The sequence below is a fragment of the Vulpes lagopus genome, chromosome 5 (genome assembly GCF_018345385.1).
Source record: "Vulpes lagopus strain Blue_001 chromosome 5, ASM1834538v1, whole genome shotgun sequence".
In the NCBI taxonomy this organism is placed as follows: Eukaryota; Metazoa; Chordata; class Mammalia; order Carnivora; family Canidae; genus Vulpes; species Vulpes lagopus.
The window spans coordinates 84,429,608-84,449,170 of NC_054828.1; the positions used below are offsets into that span (position 1 = coordinate 84,429,608).

At 39.5% G+C, this 19,563-nt stretch overlaps 1 protein-coding gene and 2 pseudogenes across 4 annotated transcripts in view; 2 read left to right on the forward strand and 1 right to left on the reverse strand.

Moving 5' to 3' along the window:
- The first annotated feature begins 2,424 nt into the window (after nucleotides 1-2,424).
- The window catches only part of ALMS1 (ALMS1 centrosome and basal body associated protein), a 223,728-nt gene continuing 206,589 nt past the window's right edge, over nucleotides 2,425-19,563 (forward strand). For all 4 annotated transcript variants that reach the window (XM_041754600.1, XM_041754601.1, XM_041754602.1 and 1 more), the window contains exon 1: nucleotides 2,425-2,816. In XM_041754600.1, the coding sequence (XP_041610534.1) occupies nucleotides 2,481-2,816 (336 nt within the window). In that variant the 5' untranslated portion in view covers nucleotides 2,425-2,480. The remainder of the gene's footprint in view (nucleotides 2,817-19,563) is intronic.
- On the forward strand, nucleotides 15,133-16,319 carry LOC121490694 (annotated as a pseudogene).
- On the reverse strand, nucleotides 16,835-17,705 carry LOC121490695 (annotated as a pseudogene).

Here is a 19,563-nt window from a genome sequence, read left to right on the forward strand (position 1 = left end):
TTTGTTATTTTTTTTTTTGCTTTCTTTTTTAAAATTGTTTTTTATTAAGTGGCAGACGAGCATAGGGAGTCAAAAGTAACAGTATGAAGATAAGGGAGATCATATAGAGAAATCATTTTCTTAGTAAACGTTGTCAAAAACAACAGGCAAGATTAGTGGTAAGATAGAAGATGCTGAAGAATCTTAAAATTAATATTGTTCTGCTGTAATGGGCACAAACTATCCATTTCTGTAGTCAGTAGCTTCTGGAGAAGTCCCAAGAATCTTCAGTTTGAGGTCTTCCAATGGATTAGACATCAAGTAACCCAGAAAAAAAATGATGCATGTAGTTTTAGTTGGGTAACATGAATCCAAGGATAAATGCCTTTGGAGTTTTACTGTTGGGTTAACAGTGCCTGATGAGGTTTTTCCATTGAAGATTAAGGGAGATTTTTTTTCTGATGCTTGTAGAGAAGACCAAATCTCTAGATTTCAGATCATGCAGAACCTGCTTAGGTGGGTGCTTTGGAAATGCTTTGTTGCCTTATTGTTGAAAGCAGGAGTAATAGTGGGTCCCCTACAGCAATTAGTCATATCAGCTTGTGTTAAGGTAGAATCTAGTATTGGAAATAATTCCCAAATACATGAGGCAGCCTGTTACTAACTCAGAAGGAGGTAACTTGTCTTATAATAATTTTTGATGTTATTGCCATCAAGGCAAATGGAACTACTTTGGGCCTTGGAAATTTGAGAGTTTCTGAGAGCTTTTATTTATTTATTTTTAAAGATTTTTATTTATTTATTCATGAGAGACACACACACACAGAGGCAGAGACAGGCAGAGGGAGAAGCAGGCCCCATGCAGGGAGCCGGACATGGGACTTGATCCTGGGCCTCCAGGATCCCACCCTGGGCTGAAGGTGGTGCTAAACTGCTGAGCCACCTGGGCTGCCCATCTGAGAACTTTGATAATTAGTTTTAGAATTCCATTAGTTCCCTTTATTTTTCCTAAAATTTGTAGATGATACAGATAGTGGAGTTTCTAAGTAAATGGTAAAGGTTTACAGAATTATTTGGTAATGGTGTCACTGAAATGTGTGTACCTGTTACTGGAGAGGTACACTGGGATTTTTTTCAAGTCAGGAATACAAAATCAAGCAATTTTTTTCTATCATTACATCCATAGTTCTCCAGCAAGGAAAAGCCTCAATCTGTCATAAGAAGAGTTATATTTGATTATACTCACAGTCCATTTAGGGGTGTTCATAAGGGCCCTGAGGGTTGGGCTCCAGTCTAAGTTCTATCTTTATAGTTTTGCCAGCACTGGGTCATTGGCAGATAGGACGTGCATCATTGGCAATACCCCTAAAAATTATCCCACCAATGTTGTTTTGATATCATTGCCTCTTTGCTTCTGTGGCTAGATATCATGAAGAATTTTTGCTGGACTCTAACTATGGCTATATCCTTGGGTAATAGCAGAGCATCCCAAGATTCTTTAATTTGCTATTCATTTTACAGGAGTTCCTGAAATAGTCAGGAAATCTGTTTGTAAAGCACTTCAAAATCATTGACTAACCTAAAAATATATGTGCTATCAGTACAAATACTTGCCCTTTATTAGCTGGGCCAGGGCAATTCACTGGATTTGCAAAACACTTGGGATGGCACTGACTCAGCCAGCCAATTACTAGGTAAGAGACTTTGGGCAAGTTAGTTACGTTTTCTGAGCATTAGATTCTTCAAATATGAAATGGCAATAATACTCATCTCACAGAACTGTGAGCATTTAATGAGTTACTGCACAATGGTCGATGAATAATACCTACCACTAAGTCCTTCAGGTTGGTTATCTGCTTTCATTATCACAACCATCCTATGTGATGGTCTCTTATTTTATAGAGGCTCAGTCACACAGCCGTAAGTGGCGATGTCAGGATTCAAACTTCCATTTTTCTGATACCAGCGTCCAGTTCTAACCCCTCTACAGGCTCCAGACACTTTTTCACTGATAGGTACAAGTGCCCAACATACACCCTGTCGTAAAGCAGGCACTCAGCCTTCAAAAATTTAGTTTGCAAGTTTGATGATCGCGGGTTTGTCCTCTCGGTGCAAGGGTTCAAAATTCAGTTTTGTCCTGGCCCAGCCGGGGGCTAAATTCTCCCGTCCCTAGAGAGGAACCCAGTCCGGGTTTATTGTGAGCTTTCAGCACTGTGAGCGCAAGATCCCAGCGGGTGACGAGGGCGCCGCCACTCCCTCCGCAGCCCGCGCCACGCCCCGGGCCTCCCCCGCCCGCCCCCGCGGGGCGTCCCTAGCAACGCGCGCTCTCACTCCTTGCCCCGCCCCTTCCGCGCGGCGCGGCGCGGCGCGCGGCGGCGGCGGCGGCGGCGGCGGTCTTTGCGCCTGCGCGCGGCCGCAACGGCCAGCCCGCTCTCCTCCCTTCCCCTCCCCCCCTTTCCCTTCTCCTCCTCCTCCTCTGCCTCCTAGAGCGAGACAGCAATATGGAGCCTGAAGACCTGCCGTGGCCCGGCGAGCTCGAGGAGGAGGAGGAGGAGGAGGCGGAGGAAGAGGCGGAGGAGCCGGAGGAGCCGGAGGAGCCGGCGAAGCCGGCGAACCTGGGCTCAGAAGAGGTGGTGATGGTGGAGGAGGTGGAGGAAGAGCAGAGGCGGGAGCTGGACTCGGACTTTAACTATGAGAGCCCTCCTCGGGAGAGTACGGACGAGGAGGACGACGAAGAGGCCGAGGCCTGGCTGCAGGCGCACCCCGCTCGGCCTCTGCCTCCGTCCCCGCTCTCGCGGCACCGCTTCTCGCAGAACCAGCAGACCGGCCGCGAGCAGGTGAGGGGGGGCTGCGGTCGGGCGGCGTGAGGCGGGCGTCTCTGAGCGCCGCGCCCTGGCCCGCTGCCCGCTGCCCGCTGCCCGCTGCGGTCGCCGTGCGGGACAGGTACTGAACACGCCTTCCAAGGCTTGTAGCGGCCGTCTCGCCTCGTGGGCCCCCAACGCTTGCCCGGGTTCTGGCGGACTGCCTCAAGTCTCCCATTCTCTCTTGTTTCCCGCTCTCGCCGGGTCCCGGGCCTTTTGAATTAGACCAGATGTTCGGAGAGTCCGTATTCCCAGCGGGTGTAGTTAACAGTGCTTTGGGGAGGAGGTGGGGCTCCTGGTGCCCGTTTGTAGGAGTGGAGAGAGTGATTCTCCTGGGACTGCCTTGTTTGGGGAGACGGTTAGGAGATTAGTATGCCTGAAGGGCAGGCCTCTCCTCGAGGGAGTAGTGTGGATTAGGACGCTACGTGATTAGTCTCCCGAGGCTCCTCGCCTGTTTTGCTTCTCCAGACCCTCCTTTGTAGCAATAAGGGGGTCCCTCGTGAATAGCAGAAGGCTTTTGCTGCAGCTCCAGTTTGGAAAACTAGAAAGCACAAGGTAATGCACAATGGAGAAAAGAGCTGATTTTAGGGTCGGCCCCTGAAGGCCATTTTGACAAGGACTACATTTAATTCAGGAACTTTTCAGGGAGAAAAACAGGTTTGCTATTCAGTTTGGATATCAAATCATCACATGTTTGTTCAGTTTCTGTTGTGTGCAGGACGGGTCGTGGGGACCAAAAGAAGCCTAGGATTTATTGCCTAGGACTGCTCCATAGACAAGGTACAAACTGCAGAGTGAACTAAGTACAGCAAAGTACAAGTGAAGAGACAGAAGAGACATATATAGATCTGTGCTGTTCAACAGTCATCACCAGCCATAGGTGGCTCTTTGTATCTTATTTATTTAAAATGAAATATTTAAAATCCAGTGCGTCTCTTGTACTAGCCACTTTTTAAGTGCTCAATAGCCACAACTTGACTAGTGGCTGCTGTGCAGATAGAGAATAGTTCCATCATCACAGAAAGTTCTGTAGGACTTTGATGCTGTAGACTGTTTTGATCGTCAAAAAGTAGTAGTTATTGTTTTGCCTGGTAAATATTCCAGTGGGCACTTAATTCATTGAGCTTTCACCATGGGCATTCAGGTGTCCTGCAGGATGCCAAGGAACCTTGGAGAACCCAAACATTTAAAAACATTTTTAAGTTAATTTTTAAAAATTTAAATTCAGCTCATTAACGTGTATTATTAGTTTCAAAGGTCAAGGTCAGTGATTCATCAGTCTTTTTTTTTTTTTTTTAAGATTTTATTTATTTATTCCTGAGAGAGAGAGAGACAGGGAGAGAGGCAGAGACACAGGCAGAGGGAGAAGCAGGCTCCTTGCGGGGAGCCCTATGCGGGACTTGATCCCGGGACCCTTAGCCAAAGGCAGATGCTCAACCACTTAGCCACCCAGGTGTCCCTCATCAGTCTTATATAATACCCTGTCCTCATTACCTCACCCAGTTATCCATTCCCCTAACCCCCTCCCCTCTAGCAACCCTCAGTTTGTTTCTATGATTAAGAGTCTGTATGGATTGTTTCCTTCTCAGATTTCATCTTGTTTTATTTTTTTCCCTCTCTTCTCCATGATCCTGTTTTGTTTTTCTTCTGTTTGTTTCTATGATTAAAAGTCTGTATGGTTTGTTTCCTTTTCAGATTTCATCTTGTTTTATTTTTTTCCCCTCTCTTCCCCATGATCCTGTTTTGTTTTTCTTTTCTCTCTCTCTCTCTCTCTCTCTCTTCTTTTTTTTTTTTTTAAGATTTTATTTATTCATGAGAGACACAGAAAGAGGGACAGAGACATAGGCAGAGGGAGAACCAGGCTCCCTGCAGGAAGCCCAATGTGTGGGACTCAATCCTGGGACTCCAGGATGGCGCCCTGAGCCAAAGGCTCAACTGCTGAGCCACCCAGGTGTCCCTGTTTTGTTTCTTAAATACCATATATGAGTGAGATCATACAGTTGTCTTTCTCTGATTGACTTATTTCGCCTAGCATAATACCCTCTGGTACCATCCACATCGTTGCAAATGGCAATATTTATTTTATTTTATTTTATTTTTTGTGACTGAGTAGTATCCCTTGTGTGTGTGTGTGTGTGTGTATGTGTATATATGTGTGTGTGTATATATATATATATATATATATATATACATATATATATATATACCATCTCTTCTTTATCCATTTATCTGTTGATAGACATCTGGGCTCTTTCCATAGTTTGGCTATTGTGGACATTGCTGCTACAGACATTGGGGTGTAGGTGCCCCTTCAGATCACTACATTTGTGTCTTTGGGGTTGATACCTAGTAGTGCCACCATTGGGGTGGTAAGGTAGCTCTATTTTTAACTTCTTGAGGAACCTCCATACTGCTTTCCAGAGTGGCTGCACCAGTTTGCATTCCCACCAACATTGTGAGAGGATTCCTTTTTCTCTGCATCCTCGCCAACATCTGTGTTTCCTGACTTGTTAATTTTAGCCATTTCTGACCAGTGTGAGGTGGTATCTCATTGTAGTTTTGATTTGTATTTCCTTGGTGCCAAGTGACATGGAGCATTTTTTCATGTGTCTTTTGGCCATTTGTATATCTTCTTTGGAGAAATGTCTGTTCATGTCTTCTGCCCAATTCTTGATTGGATTATTTGTTCTTTGGGGGTGGACTTTTTTTTTTTTAAGATTTTATTTATTTATTCATGAGAGACACAGAGAGAGAGGTGGAGACATAGGCAGAGGGAGAAGCAGGCTCCATGCAGGGAGCCTGATGTGGTGCTCAGTCCGGGGACTCCAGGATCATGCCCTGGGCTGAAGGCAGGTGCTAAACCGCTGAGCCACCCTTGCATGCCTGGGTGTGGAATTTGATAAATTCTTTATAGGTTTTGGATACTAGCCCTTTATCTGATAAGACATTTGTAAATATCTTCTCCCATTCTGTTGGTTGATTGTCTTTTGGTTCTGTCAACTGTTTCTTTGCTGGGCAAAAGCTTTTTATCTTGATGAAGTCCCAGTAATTCATTTTTGCTTTTCTTTCTCTTGCCTTTGGAGATGTGTCTAGCAAGAAATTGCTGTGACCAAGGTCATAGCAGTTGCTGCCTGTGTTGTTCTCCTCTAGGATTTTGATGGATTCCTGCCTCACATTTAGGTCTTTCATCCATTTTGAGTTTATTTTTGTGTATGGTGTGAGGAACTGGTCCAGTTTCATTCTTCTGCATGTGGCTATTCAGTTTTCTCAACACCATTTTTTGAAGAGACTCTTTTTTCCATTGGATATTTTATCCTGCTTTGTCCAAGATTAGTTGACTATAGAGTTGAGGGTCCATTTCTAGGTTCTCTGTTCAGTTCCATTAACCTGTGTGTTTTTGTGCCAGTACCACACTCTCTTGATGATTACAGCTTTGAAATAGAGCACGAAGTCCAGAATTGGGATGCCACTAGTTTTGGTTTTCTTTTTCAACATTCCTTTGGCTCTTCCAGGTCTTTTCTCATTCTGTACAAATTTTAGGATTTGTTCCAGCTCTGTGAAAAAAGTTGATAGTATTTTGATAGAGGTTACATTGACTATATAGATTGCTCTAGGTAGCATAGACATTTTAACAATATTTGTTCTTTCAATCCATGAGCATGAACGTTTTTCCATTTTGTTGTGTCTTCCTCAATTTGTTTCTTAAGTGGTCTATAGTTTTCTGTACTCAGAAAACAACCTTACAACCAAGTCTTTTCCTGTACTCAGAAAACTATAGACTACTTTGCATCTTTTGTTATGGTTATTCCTAGGTATCCTATGGTTTGGGGTTCAGTTGTAAATGGGATTGACTCCTTAGTTTCTCTTTCATTGTTGGTGTATAGAAATGCTGCCGATTTCTGTGCATTGATTTCTGTTGCAGAATTCCTGTATGAGTTCTAGCAATTTTGGGGTAAAGTCTTTTGGGTTTTTAACATAGAGTATCATGACATTTGTGAAGAGTGAGAGTTTGACTACTTTGCTGATTCGGGTACCTTTTATTTCTTTTTGTTGTCTGATAGGTGAGACTGAAACTTCCAGTTGAACAACGGTGGTGAGAATGGGCATCTCGGTCATATTTCTGACCTTAGGGGAAAAGCTCTCGAATTTTTCCCCATTGAGAATGATATTTGCTATGGCTTTTTATATGTGGCTTTTGTGATATTGAGGTATGTTGCCTCTCTCTCTACACTGTGAAGAGTTTTAATCAAGAAGGGATGCTGTACTTTGTTAAATGCTTTTTCTGCATCTATTGAGAGGATCATATGGTTCTTGTCCTTTCTTTTGTTAACATAGTGTATTCCATTGATTGATTTGTGGATGTTGAACCATCCTTGCAGCGCAGGAATAAATCCCACTTGGTCATGGTGACTAATCCTTTTAACATACTGTTGGATTCTACTGGCTAATATCTTGGTGAGAATTTTTGCATTCATGTTCATCAGGAATATTGGTCTGTAATACTCCTTTTTTTTTTTTTTTAATTCTCCTTTTTGATGGGTTCTTTGGTTTTGGGATCAAGATCAAGGTAATGCTGGCTTCATAGAGTTTGGAAGTTTTCCTTACATTTCTGTTTTTTGAAACTGCTTCAGAAGAAGAGTTGGTATTGATTCTTCTTTAAATGTTTGGTAGAATTCCCGTGGGAAACCATCAGGCCCTGGACTCTTGTTGGGAGATTTTTGATTGCTTGCTTCAATTTCGTTGCTGGTTATCCCAAATTTTTTTTTTTTTTTTTTGTAAATCTCTGCCTTTCTAGTGTTCATGTAAGGAGGCAGACAAAATTCATTTGGTCACATAAATAAAAGTAAAGCTTTATGTACTAACATGCTTTTTTTTTTTTTTTTAAATAAAAATTTTATTTATTGTGCTAACAGTGCTTTGAAAGCATACGATAAGGAAATCTGACATTGTTAATTGAAGCTGGAGAAAGCTTCCTTGGGGAAGTTCTGATAGAGCTAAAATCTGAAGACAAATTAAGGTTAACTAGGCAAAGGGAAGAGAAAACCTCCCAGTTGAGGGAAAGGCACATGGAAAGTTGCTGTTGGAGAGAGCATGGCATTTCCAGGGAACCAAAGGCAAATATGGATGCAGGCTTTATCTCTGGAGCTTTGGAAAGTCATTGAAAATGTTTAAGGCATTTTCAGTGACAAGATTTGTGTTTCAGAAAGATCACTTTGTAGCAGAATGGGGAACAGCTTTGACAGCAGGATGGAGTAGGAAGTGGCAATAAGTCAGGGATGCTAATTAATTAGTAAGCCATTGCATCATTGCCAGGCAAAAGATGATAATACTTTGGGACAAGAAAGTATGGATGGATATAGAAAAAAGTAGACTGATTTAAGAAGTATTTAAGAGGTAAAATCATCACATTTATCACTTAATTTTACATTACTACTATACTAATAATACTAATAATATACTAATAATAGATTAGATGTGGAACATGAAGGCAAGAAGATGTCTGGGTGTTAGAATATTGAATGAATAATTGTCAAATATTGAGATATGGCCAGGTTAATGATGAGAGTGTTGGAGGGGAGGGATTGGTTGAGATGAGCATTAAGATTATAAGATTGGTTTTGGGAGATAAGGGGAGAAGTTTGTGTTGGAGATTTCAAGTTATAAGTTACCTACATACAACCATAATTAAAGCCTATCTTGTTCATGAGGTCTTCTAACTTTTATTTTGTTCTATGACTTCTTGTTTGAATAACTATTAGTATTTAAATTTATATCTCTAAGCCTAGAAGAAGAACTTGTTAAACTACTTTAACTCTTATTAGAGCCAATGTGAAAAATTTTATCTTAGCCTCCCCCCCACCCTTGGTTAAATGATTTTATTTAAAAGACACTGTGGGAGGGCAGCCCCAGTGGCGCAGCAGTTTAGCGCCGCCTGCAGCCCGGGGTGTGATCCTGGAGACCCGGGATCGAGTCCCACATCGGGCTCGCCGCATGGAGCCTGCTTCTCCCTCTGCCTGTGTCTCTGCCTTTCTCTCTCTCTCTCTCTCTGTCTCTATGAATGAATAAAATAAAATCTTTAAAAAAAAAAAAAAAGACACTGTGGGAAAACAGCACCATAATTTTGCCTAATTGATCTTTGACCCTAAAATACAACAATATAAGAGAAGGAACAATTCAATTCAAGACAAATGATCAAATAAAATTAGTTTATTATTTTTTTTAAAAATTTATTTAAGTTAAATTAACATATAGTGTATTAGTTTCAGGGGTAGAATTTAGTGATTCATCAGTCTTATATAACACCCAGTACTCATTACATCATGTACCCTCCTTAATGTCCATCACCCAGTTAAGTTACTCTATCCTCCTACCCCCTTCCCTTCCAGCAACTCTGTTTCCTATGATTAAGAGTCTCTCATGGTTTGTCTCTGTATTATTCTGTTTAACAGTGATGTATGTGTAATAAAAACCTTGCTTCTTAGAGCTCATTTTTTTTCCCGCAGAAGTGTGTGGTTCGTTCGCTTTTTCTTTCCTTTCTTTTCTTTTCTTTTCTTTTCTTTTCTTTTCTTTTCTTTTCTTTATTTCTTTCTTTTTAGAGAAATCTGATGTTTTGATATTTTCCTGTTTACCTTGGAGAATATATGAAAGTCTAGATGATGTTTTGTATTAAAGGTAGGGTTTTTTTTTTTTAAGGTAGTTTTAAGATGATATAAAGAGTATTAAGATTTTTTTCCTTTTGCTCACTGACTTTAAAATTTATTGGCATAAATTGGAAAATATTTGAAGGGGAAACTTTAACATGTGACTTGCTAGACATTTATGAACTATAAAATCTTATTTTTAAAAAGATTTATCTATTCATTAGAGAGAGAGAGTGCGCATGTGCAATTAGAGAGGAAGGGCAGAAGGAGAAGGGAGAGTTTTAAGCAGTTTCCATGCTGACTTTGGAGCCTGACCCAGGGCTTGATCTTAGAATCCTGAGATCATCACTTGAGCTGAAACCAAGAGTCATTCCATTGCTTAACCAACTGTACTATTTGAAGATGAGTTTGTTGTGTAGTATTTAATGAGTGTATTAAAAGGATGAGTCCAAATGATAGGAAATATTAATTTCATTCAGTCTAGTCTCAGGTTAAATGACAAAATAGTAAAAATTTGCTTCACTCATTCACTCATGTATCTCTTACTAGATCATAAGGATGTACTAATGGTAATGTATAAAGTAGCAATTAAGTTCGTAGTCCTGTTCTGATACTTAGCTAAGGCATGGGACTGTGTTAATTAAGTTCAGAGTGAAATGTTCCCGTCCAGCCTTAAAACCAAGTCTTTTTAAGAGTTCAGGAAGTAAGTGGTTCACAGTCTTTACTGTGTTGGCCTTAATGCTAGTTCAGTAGACCATTCAACATGGATCGTTTCAAACACCTCTCCTTGTAATTCCTAAATTTAAATTTCTGAGCTGTGCTAGGGAAAATGATTTGGCTACATGGCTTGCTATCACCAGAAATTCTTGGTCTCCAGCTTTTAAGTAGGTCATCAACAGCGTTTGGAAATCTATGTATGTTTCCTTCTTTAGCTTCTTCTACATCTTCACTCTTTTATCCTCTAGCCCTTTTGGATGTTCAGACTCTCCCATCAGGATATCATTTCATGGGAGAAAAGAACAAGGCCTGAGCCCCTTCTTCACCTTTCTGCTCCCATCTCCAAATTTGTCTACAGTGTATAATTTATGTTTTTGATACATATTTTATTCTTAATGTTAATCCTTGTTTTCCTAGGATAAAAAACTATGTTACAGTTTTTCTCTTAAGGAATTGCTGGATTTTATTTGCAGATATTTTATAAATGATTATAGTTTTAAGGTTGAATTATTTTTTTAACCTGTCTTTATCAAATGTAGCATTAATATTATATCATTTTCGTACAAAGCACTGGAAAGATTTTTCTTTTTCTTTCCTGAATCAGTTGAAGTAATAAAATAATTTTTCTTGCATGTTTGAAAAATAATCACTAGTGAAACTACTTTGCCTTTAGATTCCTTTTAGGGTTTTGGTTTATACAGACTCACTTTTCTTGTTTAATTTTGGTAACTTATGATTTCTTAGAAAATTATTTAGCAAGAATTTCTTGTTGATTATAATGAAGTGCTACACAATATTCTTTTTCCTTTGCATCTGTAGTTATTTCCTTTTTTTTTTCTTTTTTACAAGATTTTATTTATTTATTCATGAGAGACACAGAGAAAGAGAGAGAGAGAGAGAAGAGAGAGGCAGAGACACAGGCAGAAGGAGAAGCAGGCTCCCTGCTGGGAGCCCAAAGGGGGACTTGATTAGGGGACCCCAGGATCATGACCTGAGCCAAAGGCAGACACTCAACCGCTGAGCCACCGAGGCGCCCAGTTTTCATCTTTTACTATTTCCCTAGATTTATTTTTATTTTACTTGAATGCTTTATTTTTTTTTTTTTAATTTTTTTTTTTTTTTTTTTAATTTATGATAGTCACAGAGAGAGAGAGAGGCAGAGACACAGGCGGAGGGAGAAGCAGGCTCCATGCACCGGGAGCCCGACGTGGGATTCGATCCTGGGTCTCCAGGATCGCGCCCTGGGCCAAAGGCAGGCGCCAAACCGCTGCGCCACCCAGGGATCCCTACTTGAATGCTTTAAATGCTTAATTGGCTTTTAAAAAAACATTTCCAACAGATTTATTGAGATTAATACATATATCATCCTTAAAGTGTATAATTCAGTGATTTTCGGTATATTAATAGATATGTTCAACCAACGTTACCTTCAACTTTACAACATTTTTGTCATCTCAAAATTCCCCCCAAACCCTGTACATTTTAGTTTTATCACCCCCTTGCCCTCCAATCTTCCATTCCTCTAATCAGCTTTGAATCTACTTTTTTCTGTCTTTAGATTTGCATGTTCTGGGCATTGAATATAAAAGGAATAATAGAACATGTCTTTTGTGACTAGCTTCTTTTACTTAGCACAATGTTTTCAGGAAACATCCATGTATATAGCATGCATCAATACTTCATTCCTTTTTGTGGCTGAATAAGATTCCTTTGTATGGATATATTGAATTTATTCATTCATCAGTTGATGAATATTTGTTTTTTTTTCTACCTTTTGGCTATTATGAATAATGTTACTGTAAACATTTGTGTACAAGTTCTTGTTTGGACATGTTTACATTTCTATTGGGTATATGTCTAGAAGTAGAATTGCTGGACGTGTAGTAACTCCATGTTTAACCTTTGAGGAACTGCCAGACTGTTTCCCAAAACAGCTGCACTATTTTACATTCCTACAACCAGTGTATGAAAGTTCCAGTCTCTCTATATCTTTGTGAGCACTTATTATTATCTGAAATTTTTTTAAGGTTTTATTTATTTGAGAGAGAGCACGAGCAGAGTGCAGGTAGGTGTGGGAAGGGCAGAGGGAGAGGGAGAATCAGACTCCCTACTGAGCAGGAATCCTGAAGTGGGGCCAATCCCAAGACCTAAAGGTCATGACCTGAGCTGAAGGCACACACTTAACCTACTGTGCCATCTAGGTACCCCATTATTAGCTGACTTTTTGATTGTAGCCATCCTGGTGGATGTGACATGATAAATATATCATTGTGGTTTTGATTTGCATTTCCCTGATGGCTTATGATATTGTGCGTCTTTTCTTGTGTTTATTGGCCATTTGCATATCTTTGGCAAAATATCCATTCAGACTCTTTGCTCATTTTTATTTCAGTCATTTGTCTATTTACTGTTGAGTAAGAATTCTTTATACAGTCTTCATATTTTCCACAATGTGAATTTAAAATTCCCGTATAAGGATCCCTGGGTGGCGCAGCGGTTTGGCGCCTGCCTTTGGGCCAGGGCGCAATCCTGGAGACCCGGGATCTAATCCCACATCGGGCTCCCAGTGCATGGAGCCTGCTTCTCCCTCTGCCTGTGCCTCTGCCTCTCTCTCTCTCTCTCTCTCTCTCTCTGTGACTATCATAAAAAAAAAAATAAATAAAATAAAATAAAATAAAATTCCCGTATAAGATGTCTGATTTGCAATATTTTCTCACAGTTTGTGGATTCTTTCACATTCTTTTTTAAAAATATTTTATTTATTTATTCATGAGAGACACACAGAGAGAGACAGAGGCACAGGCAGAGGGAGAAGCAGGCTCCCTGCAGGGAGCTGGATGTGGGATCCCTTGGCTCCAGGATCATGCCTTGGGCCAAAGGCTGGCGCTAATCCCCTGAGCCACCCAGGGATCCTTCTTTTCACATTCTTGATAGTGTTTTTTTAAGCACAAAAAGTTTTATTTTTGATGAAGTCTAATTTATCTTTTTGTTGTTGTTGCTTGTGGTTTTGGTATCCTATCTTAGAAACTGTTGCTGAATGTGAAGTCCTAAAGATTTGACTCCAGTGTTTTCTCTAAGAGTTTTTTAGTTTTTGCTCTTACATTTAGGGCTCTGATCAATTTTGAGTTTTTTTTTTTTTAAGATTTTATTTATTCATGAGAGACACACACAGGGGGAGAGAGAGAGAGAGAGAGAGAGAGAGAGAGAGAGAGAGAGAGAGAGAAGCAGAGACATAGGCAGAGGGAGAAGCAGGCTCCATGCAGGGAGCCGGATGCGGGACTCGATCCCGGGTCTCCAGGATCACGCTCTGGGCTGAAGGCAGTGCTAAACCACTGAGCCACCCGGGCTGCCCAATTTTGAGTTATTTTTGCATGTGGTGTTCAACCTCATTCTTTTGTATGTGGCTACTCAGTTGTCCCAGCAACATTTGTTCAGAAGGCTATTCTTTTCAATTGAATGGTCTTAGCACTCTTGTTGAAAATCAGTTGACCATTGATATATGGGTTTATTTCTGGACTCTCAGTTCTATTCTATTATTCCGTGTGTCCAAATTTATATCATCCTACATTTTTTTGATTACCATTGCTTAGTAGGAAGCTTTGAAATGAGGATGTGTGAGTCTTCCAACTTTGCTCTTCTTTTTCAAGATTTTTTTGGCTATTCTAGATCCCTTGCAATTCTATATGAATTTTAGGATCAGCTTGTCCATTTCAACAAAGAAGCCAGCTGGTGTTTTGATAGAAATTACATTGAATCTGTAGATCAGTTTGAGAATATTGCCATCTTAGCAATGCTAGAGCTTCTGATCCATGAACATAGGATATCTTTCCATTTTTTAGATCTTTTGCAAATGTGTTCAATACTGTTTTGTACTTTTCAGGGTATAAGTTTGATACTTTTTTTCTTAAATTAGTCTAAATTTTTTTTGGTGCTGTTGTAAGTAGTTTTTTTGAATTTCGTTTTGGGATTGTTCATTACAAGTGTATAAAAAGACAATTGATTTTTTTTTGACAATTTATTTTTGTATGTTCATATTGTCACCTGCAGTTTTGCTGAACTTGTTTATTCTAATAGATTGTTAGTAGATTTTGTAGGATTTTCTACATAAAAGACCATGTCAAATGTGGTCAAATATGGTTTTATTCTTTCCTTTTTTTTTTTTTTTTTTTTTTTTTTTTTTTAAATTTTTTTTTTATTATTTATTTATGACAGAGAGAGAGAGAGAGAGGCAGAGACACAGGCAGAGGGAGAGGCAGGCTCCATGCAGGGAGCCCGACGTGGGACTCGATCCCGGGTCTCCAGGATCACGCCCTGGGCCAAAGGCAGGCGCCGAACCGCTGAGCCACCCAGGGATCCCCTTTTCCTTTTTTTTTTTTTTTTGGTTTCATTCTTTCCAAAGCTGAATGCTTTTTATTTATTTTTTCTTGTCTAACTTCCTTGGATAGAATTTCCAGTATAGTGTTGAATAAAACTGGTGAAAATGGATATCCTTGTCTTATTCCTGATCTTAGGGGAAAGCATCCAGTTTTTTAACTGAAAGTAGGATATTACTTGTAGGTTTTTCATAGGTGCCTTTATCAGATTGATGAAATTTCCTTCTATTCCCAGTTTGTGGAGTATTGTTTATCATGAAAAGGTATTAGATTTTGTTAAATTATTCTATTATTTGGTGTATTGATATTAGGATGTTAAGCCAAGCGTGCATTCTGGAGATAATTTACTTCATCATGGTGTATAAATATTTTATATGTTGTAGGACATAGGAACATATATATGTGTGTGTATATATATACACACACATATATATACACACACTAATTTGCCTAATATTTTTTATTAGTGTGTGTGTGTATATATATATATATATACTAATTAATATTTTTAAAAAGAATATTTGCATCTATAGTCTCAAGATAATGGTCTATAGTTTTTGTGATGTTTTTTGTCTGGCTTAGTATCCAGGTAATACCGACTTCATAAAACGAGTTGAAACTGTTCCTTCTGACCTGTGGCGTAAACAGCTGCTGTGTGGACGCTTGTAGTCGGCGTCCAAGGGTGTAGGTCACCATGAGCCAGCTCCAGGATGAGTATGACCCCTACGCAGTGGAAGAGCCTAGCGACGAGGAACCTGCTTTGAGCAGTTCTGAAGATGAAGTGGATGTGCTTTTACATGGAACTCCTGACCAAAAAAGAAAACTCATCAGAGAATGTCTTACTGGAGAAAGTAAATCATCTAGTGAAGATGAATTTGAAAAAGAAATGGAAGCTGAATTAAATTCCACCCTAAAAACAATGGAGGACAAGTTATCCTCTCTGGAAACAGGGTCTTCCTCAGGAACTGGAAAAGTTGGAACAGCTCTGACAAAGTACTATGATGATATATATTTTGATTCTGATTCTGAAGATGAAGACAAAACAGCACAGGTAACCAAGAAGAAAAAGAAAAAACGACACAGGATTCCAACAAACGATGAGTTATTATATGACCCTGAAAAAGATAACAGAGATCAGGCCTGGGTTGATGCACAAAAAAGAGGCTACCATGGTTTTGGAATACAGAGACCATATTAATAACAGCAGCCTGTTCCAAATAGTGGTGCTGTCTTGAATTGCCCTGCCTGCATGACCACACTATGTCTTGATTGCCAAAGGCATGAATCATACAAAATTCAGTATAGAGCAATGTTTGTGATGAATTGTTCTGTCAAAAAAGAGGAGGTTCTAAGATACAATATCCCAGAGAACAGGAAGAAAAGGCGAGGCCATAAAAAGATGAGGTCTAACTATGAAGACGCTGCAGAGCAGACAGAGGCACAAGCAGAAGAAATCTATCACCCGGTTATGTGCACTGAATGTTCCATGGAAGTGGCCGTCTATGACAAGGATGAAGTCTTTCATTTTTTCAACGTTTTAGCAAGTCATTCTTGAATAGTTCAGTTGGCATTTAATTGCCCAATACAGTATATAAGGCAAACATGGACAGTTATTACCCTCTTGCCTATTCATATCAAGTAACATTCTGAGTGGTTATCTGAGGATGCAGTGTTTATCTTTTTGAAAGAGAATGGTTGTCAGCCTTCATCCCTCCACCCCCTTTAAAAATTTTTTCCCCAGCTCTGATGGGCCTGATAATTCATTCCCTCTTTGATGGCATTTGGAAACTATGGGGCTTTTCGTGTATTAAAGCTCTTTAGAGGGGATCCCGGGGTGGCGCAGCGGTTTAGCGCCTGCCTTTGGCCCAGGGCGCGATCCTGGAGACCTGGGATCGAGTCCCACGTCGGGCTCCTGGTGCATGGAGCCTGCTTCTGTCTCTGCCTCTCTCTCTCTCTCTCTCTCTCTCTCTCTGTGACTATCATAAATAAATAAAAAATACCTTTAAAAAAAAAAGCTCTTTAGAATGAAAATGTTCTGCAGTTATAAGTAAAACAAAACAAAACAAAACAAAAAACTGTTCCTTCTGTTTATGAAGGATTGGCATTAAGAATTTTTTGACTCTTTGGTAGACTATACCATATAAGTCTGGGCTTTTCTTTTGGGAAAATACTTTTTTTGGTGGGGGGGGGATATTTTAGTTACTAATTGATTCTCTTTCCTTGCTATATGTCTTTTCTGATGGTCTATTTCTTCTTCTTCTATTTTTTTTTAATTTTTATTATTTTTTTAACTAAAACAGTTGACAATTTTATTTTCACATTTCGCAATACAAATGAAAATTGCCTTTTTTGTTGTTGTTTGTTTGTCCCACTACTCCCCTGCAAAAACTATTCTTTGATAGGAAGGGGAAGCAAGTCTTCCTTATGCTGTTAGAAAAAACCCAGAGTCACAGCACCATGATCTTCTGGTGAAGTAGAACAAGTAATATAAAATGAATATAAAGAGCTTCCTGTCTCTACTTATCTGTCTGGTCGAGTCATTCTTGGCCAAGTGGGCACCATCATGGGATGAGCAGGAGGTCTCATCATTGGGGGCCCAGGCATCATTGGCATGTGGCCTCCCATAGGTGGCCTCATTCCAGGAGCAGGTCCCACTGGCATCATCCCAGGAGGAGGAGGGCCCATCATTGGCATCATGGGAGGGGGGAGCTGGCATCATACCAGGGCGAGGAGGACCTGGGAGACTGGGAGGAGGTGGGATCATTGCCCCTGCAGGAGGAGCAGAGAATGGAGTAGGAGATAATCTTTCCTTGTTGAAATGCAGCGGTTGTTTTGTCTATCAGGCTCTGAGCCTACTCTTCCATCCATTTCTGATAGTAGTCTTTCACATTCTCTTTGTGTTTCCTACCACTGCAGTGTGTCTTTCTCACAGATGGAGAGTCATGGGTGAGGTATGTGTCGCAGTAGTCACAGTAAAACTTAGGCATGTTGCTCTGCAGGCCGTTGGCCACTCTGTCCTTCTTTTTTAAAATATTTTTTATTTATTTTATTTAAGAGAGAGAGTCAAAGAATGAGAGCATGAGTGGGGGCAGGGGGCAGAGGGAAAGGGAAAAGCCATACGGGATTGATCTCAGGACCCTGGGAACATGATCTAAGCCGAAGGCAGATGCTTAACTAACAGAGCCACCCCAGATGCCCCTTTCTGTTTCTTCTTGAGTTTTCAGTAATTTGTGTTTTCATTTCTTCCAGGTTATCAACTTTCTTAACATATGGTTTTTCACAGTATTTCCTTATAGCTATTCGTATTTTTCTTTTTTTTTTTTAAGTTGCTATTCGTATTTCTATAAGATTGGTAATGAAGTTCCCTCTTTAATTTCTGATTTTAAGTAAAATGAGTACTGTCATTTTTTCTTGGCAAGTCTGGCTAAAGGATTTTTAATTTTGATGATATTTTCAAAGATCTAATCTTTAGTTTCGTTGATTTTTCACTGTTCTCTATTTCATTTATTTCTGTTTTAGTCTTATTTTCTTCCTTTTGTTTTCTTTGGGTTTAGTTTCCTTTTTTTTAGTTTATGTTGCATGGGTAGACTTTTACTTGAGATCTTTGTTATATTTGTAATGTACACATTTGTAGCTATAAATTTCCCTGTAAGCACTGCGTTGGCTTCAATCCATAGTTTTAGTATGTAGTATTTTTGTTACCATCTCAAAATATTTGAAAATTCTTGTTGTGATTTCTTTTTTTGACCCGTCGGTTATTTAAGAGTTTGTTGCTTAATTTCCTCCCATTTGTGAATTTACTCAATTTCCTTCTGTTACTGATTTCTGCCTTTATTTTATTTGGAGAATAAACTTTTTGTATTTTGAATTATTTAAAAATTTCAAGGCTTGTTTTATGGCCTAACATATAGTCTATCCTGGAGAATGTTCCATGGATGCTAGAGAGGAATGCATATTCTGGGCTCTGGGTGGGAAATGTTCTATTTTATTTGTAGATCTAGTTTGTTTATGGGAGCATTCACATCTTATAGTTGCTTGTTGGTCTATTGGCAAGATGGCTATCCCTTTTTTTTTTTTTTTTTGGCTATCCCTTTTTTTTTTTTTTTTTGGCTATCCCTTTTTTAAAGTAGACTATTTGGGAGCAGTTTTGTTACAGAAAAATTAAGCAGAAAGTACAGAATTCCTATACATTACCCCTCTCCATTTTTCCTATTATTAACATCTTGCACTATTGTGGGTTTGTGACAATTAGTAAGCCAGTACTGATACATTATTATTATTATTATTTAATATTTTATTTATTCATGAGAAACGCAGAGAGAGAGGCAGAGATACAGGCAGAAGCAGGCCCATGCAGGGAGCCCGACGTGGGACCCGATCCGGGTCTCCAGGATCACACCTTGGGCTAAAGGCGGCGCTAAACCGCTGAGCCACCCGGGCTGCCCCTGATACATTATTTTTAATTAAAGTCCATAGTTTATGTTAAGGTTCACTCTTGATACATCCTATGGATTTTGACAAATGTATAATGTCATATATCCAATATTACAGTATTGTACACGTAGTTAGAATCAAACAGTATGTAGCCTTTTCAGAATGACTTCTTTCACTTATGCATTTAAGTTTCCTCCATGTCTTTTTACAGTTTGATAGCTCATTTCTCCTTTTCTCCTTGACTTTTTTTATTTATTGTGGTAAAATATACATAACATAAAATTTACCATTTTAACCATTCTTAAGTGGTATTACACATTTGTTGTGTAACCATTGCCATCATCCATCTCCAGAACTGTTTTATCCTCCCAAACTGAAATTTCAACATCTCTGCCATATCCGAGTCAAGTTCTGATGCCTGCTCTGTCCCATCAAACTGTTTTTGTCTTTTAATATGTCTTTTAATTTTTTTTCAAAGTCACATATTTACTAAGTGAATACGATCTGAATACGAACTGAAGTATCTAAGCCTGTAGTGTGAAGTTTTATATTTGCCTG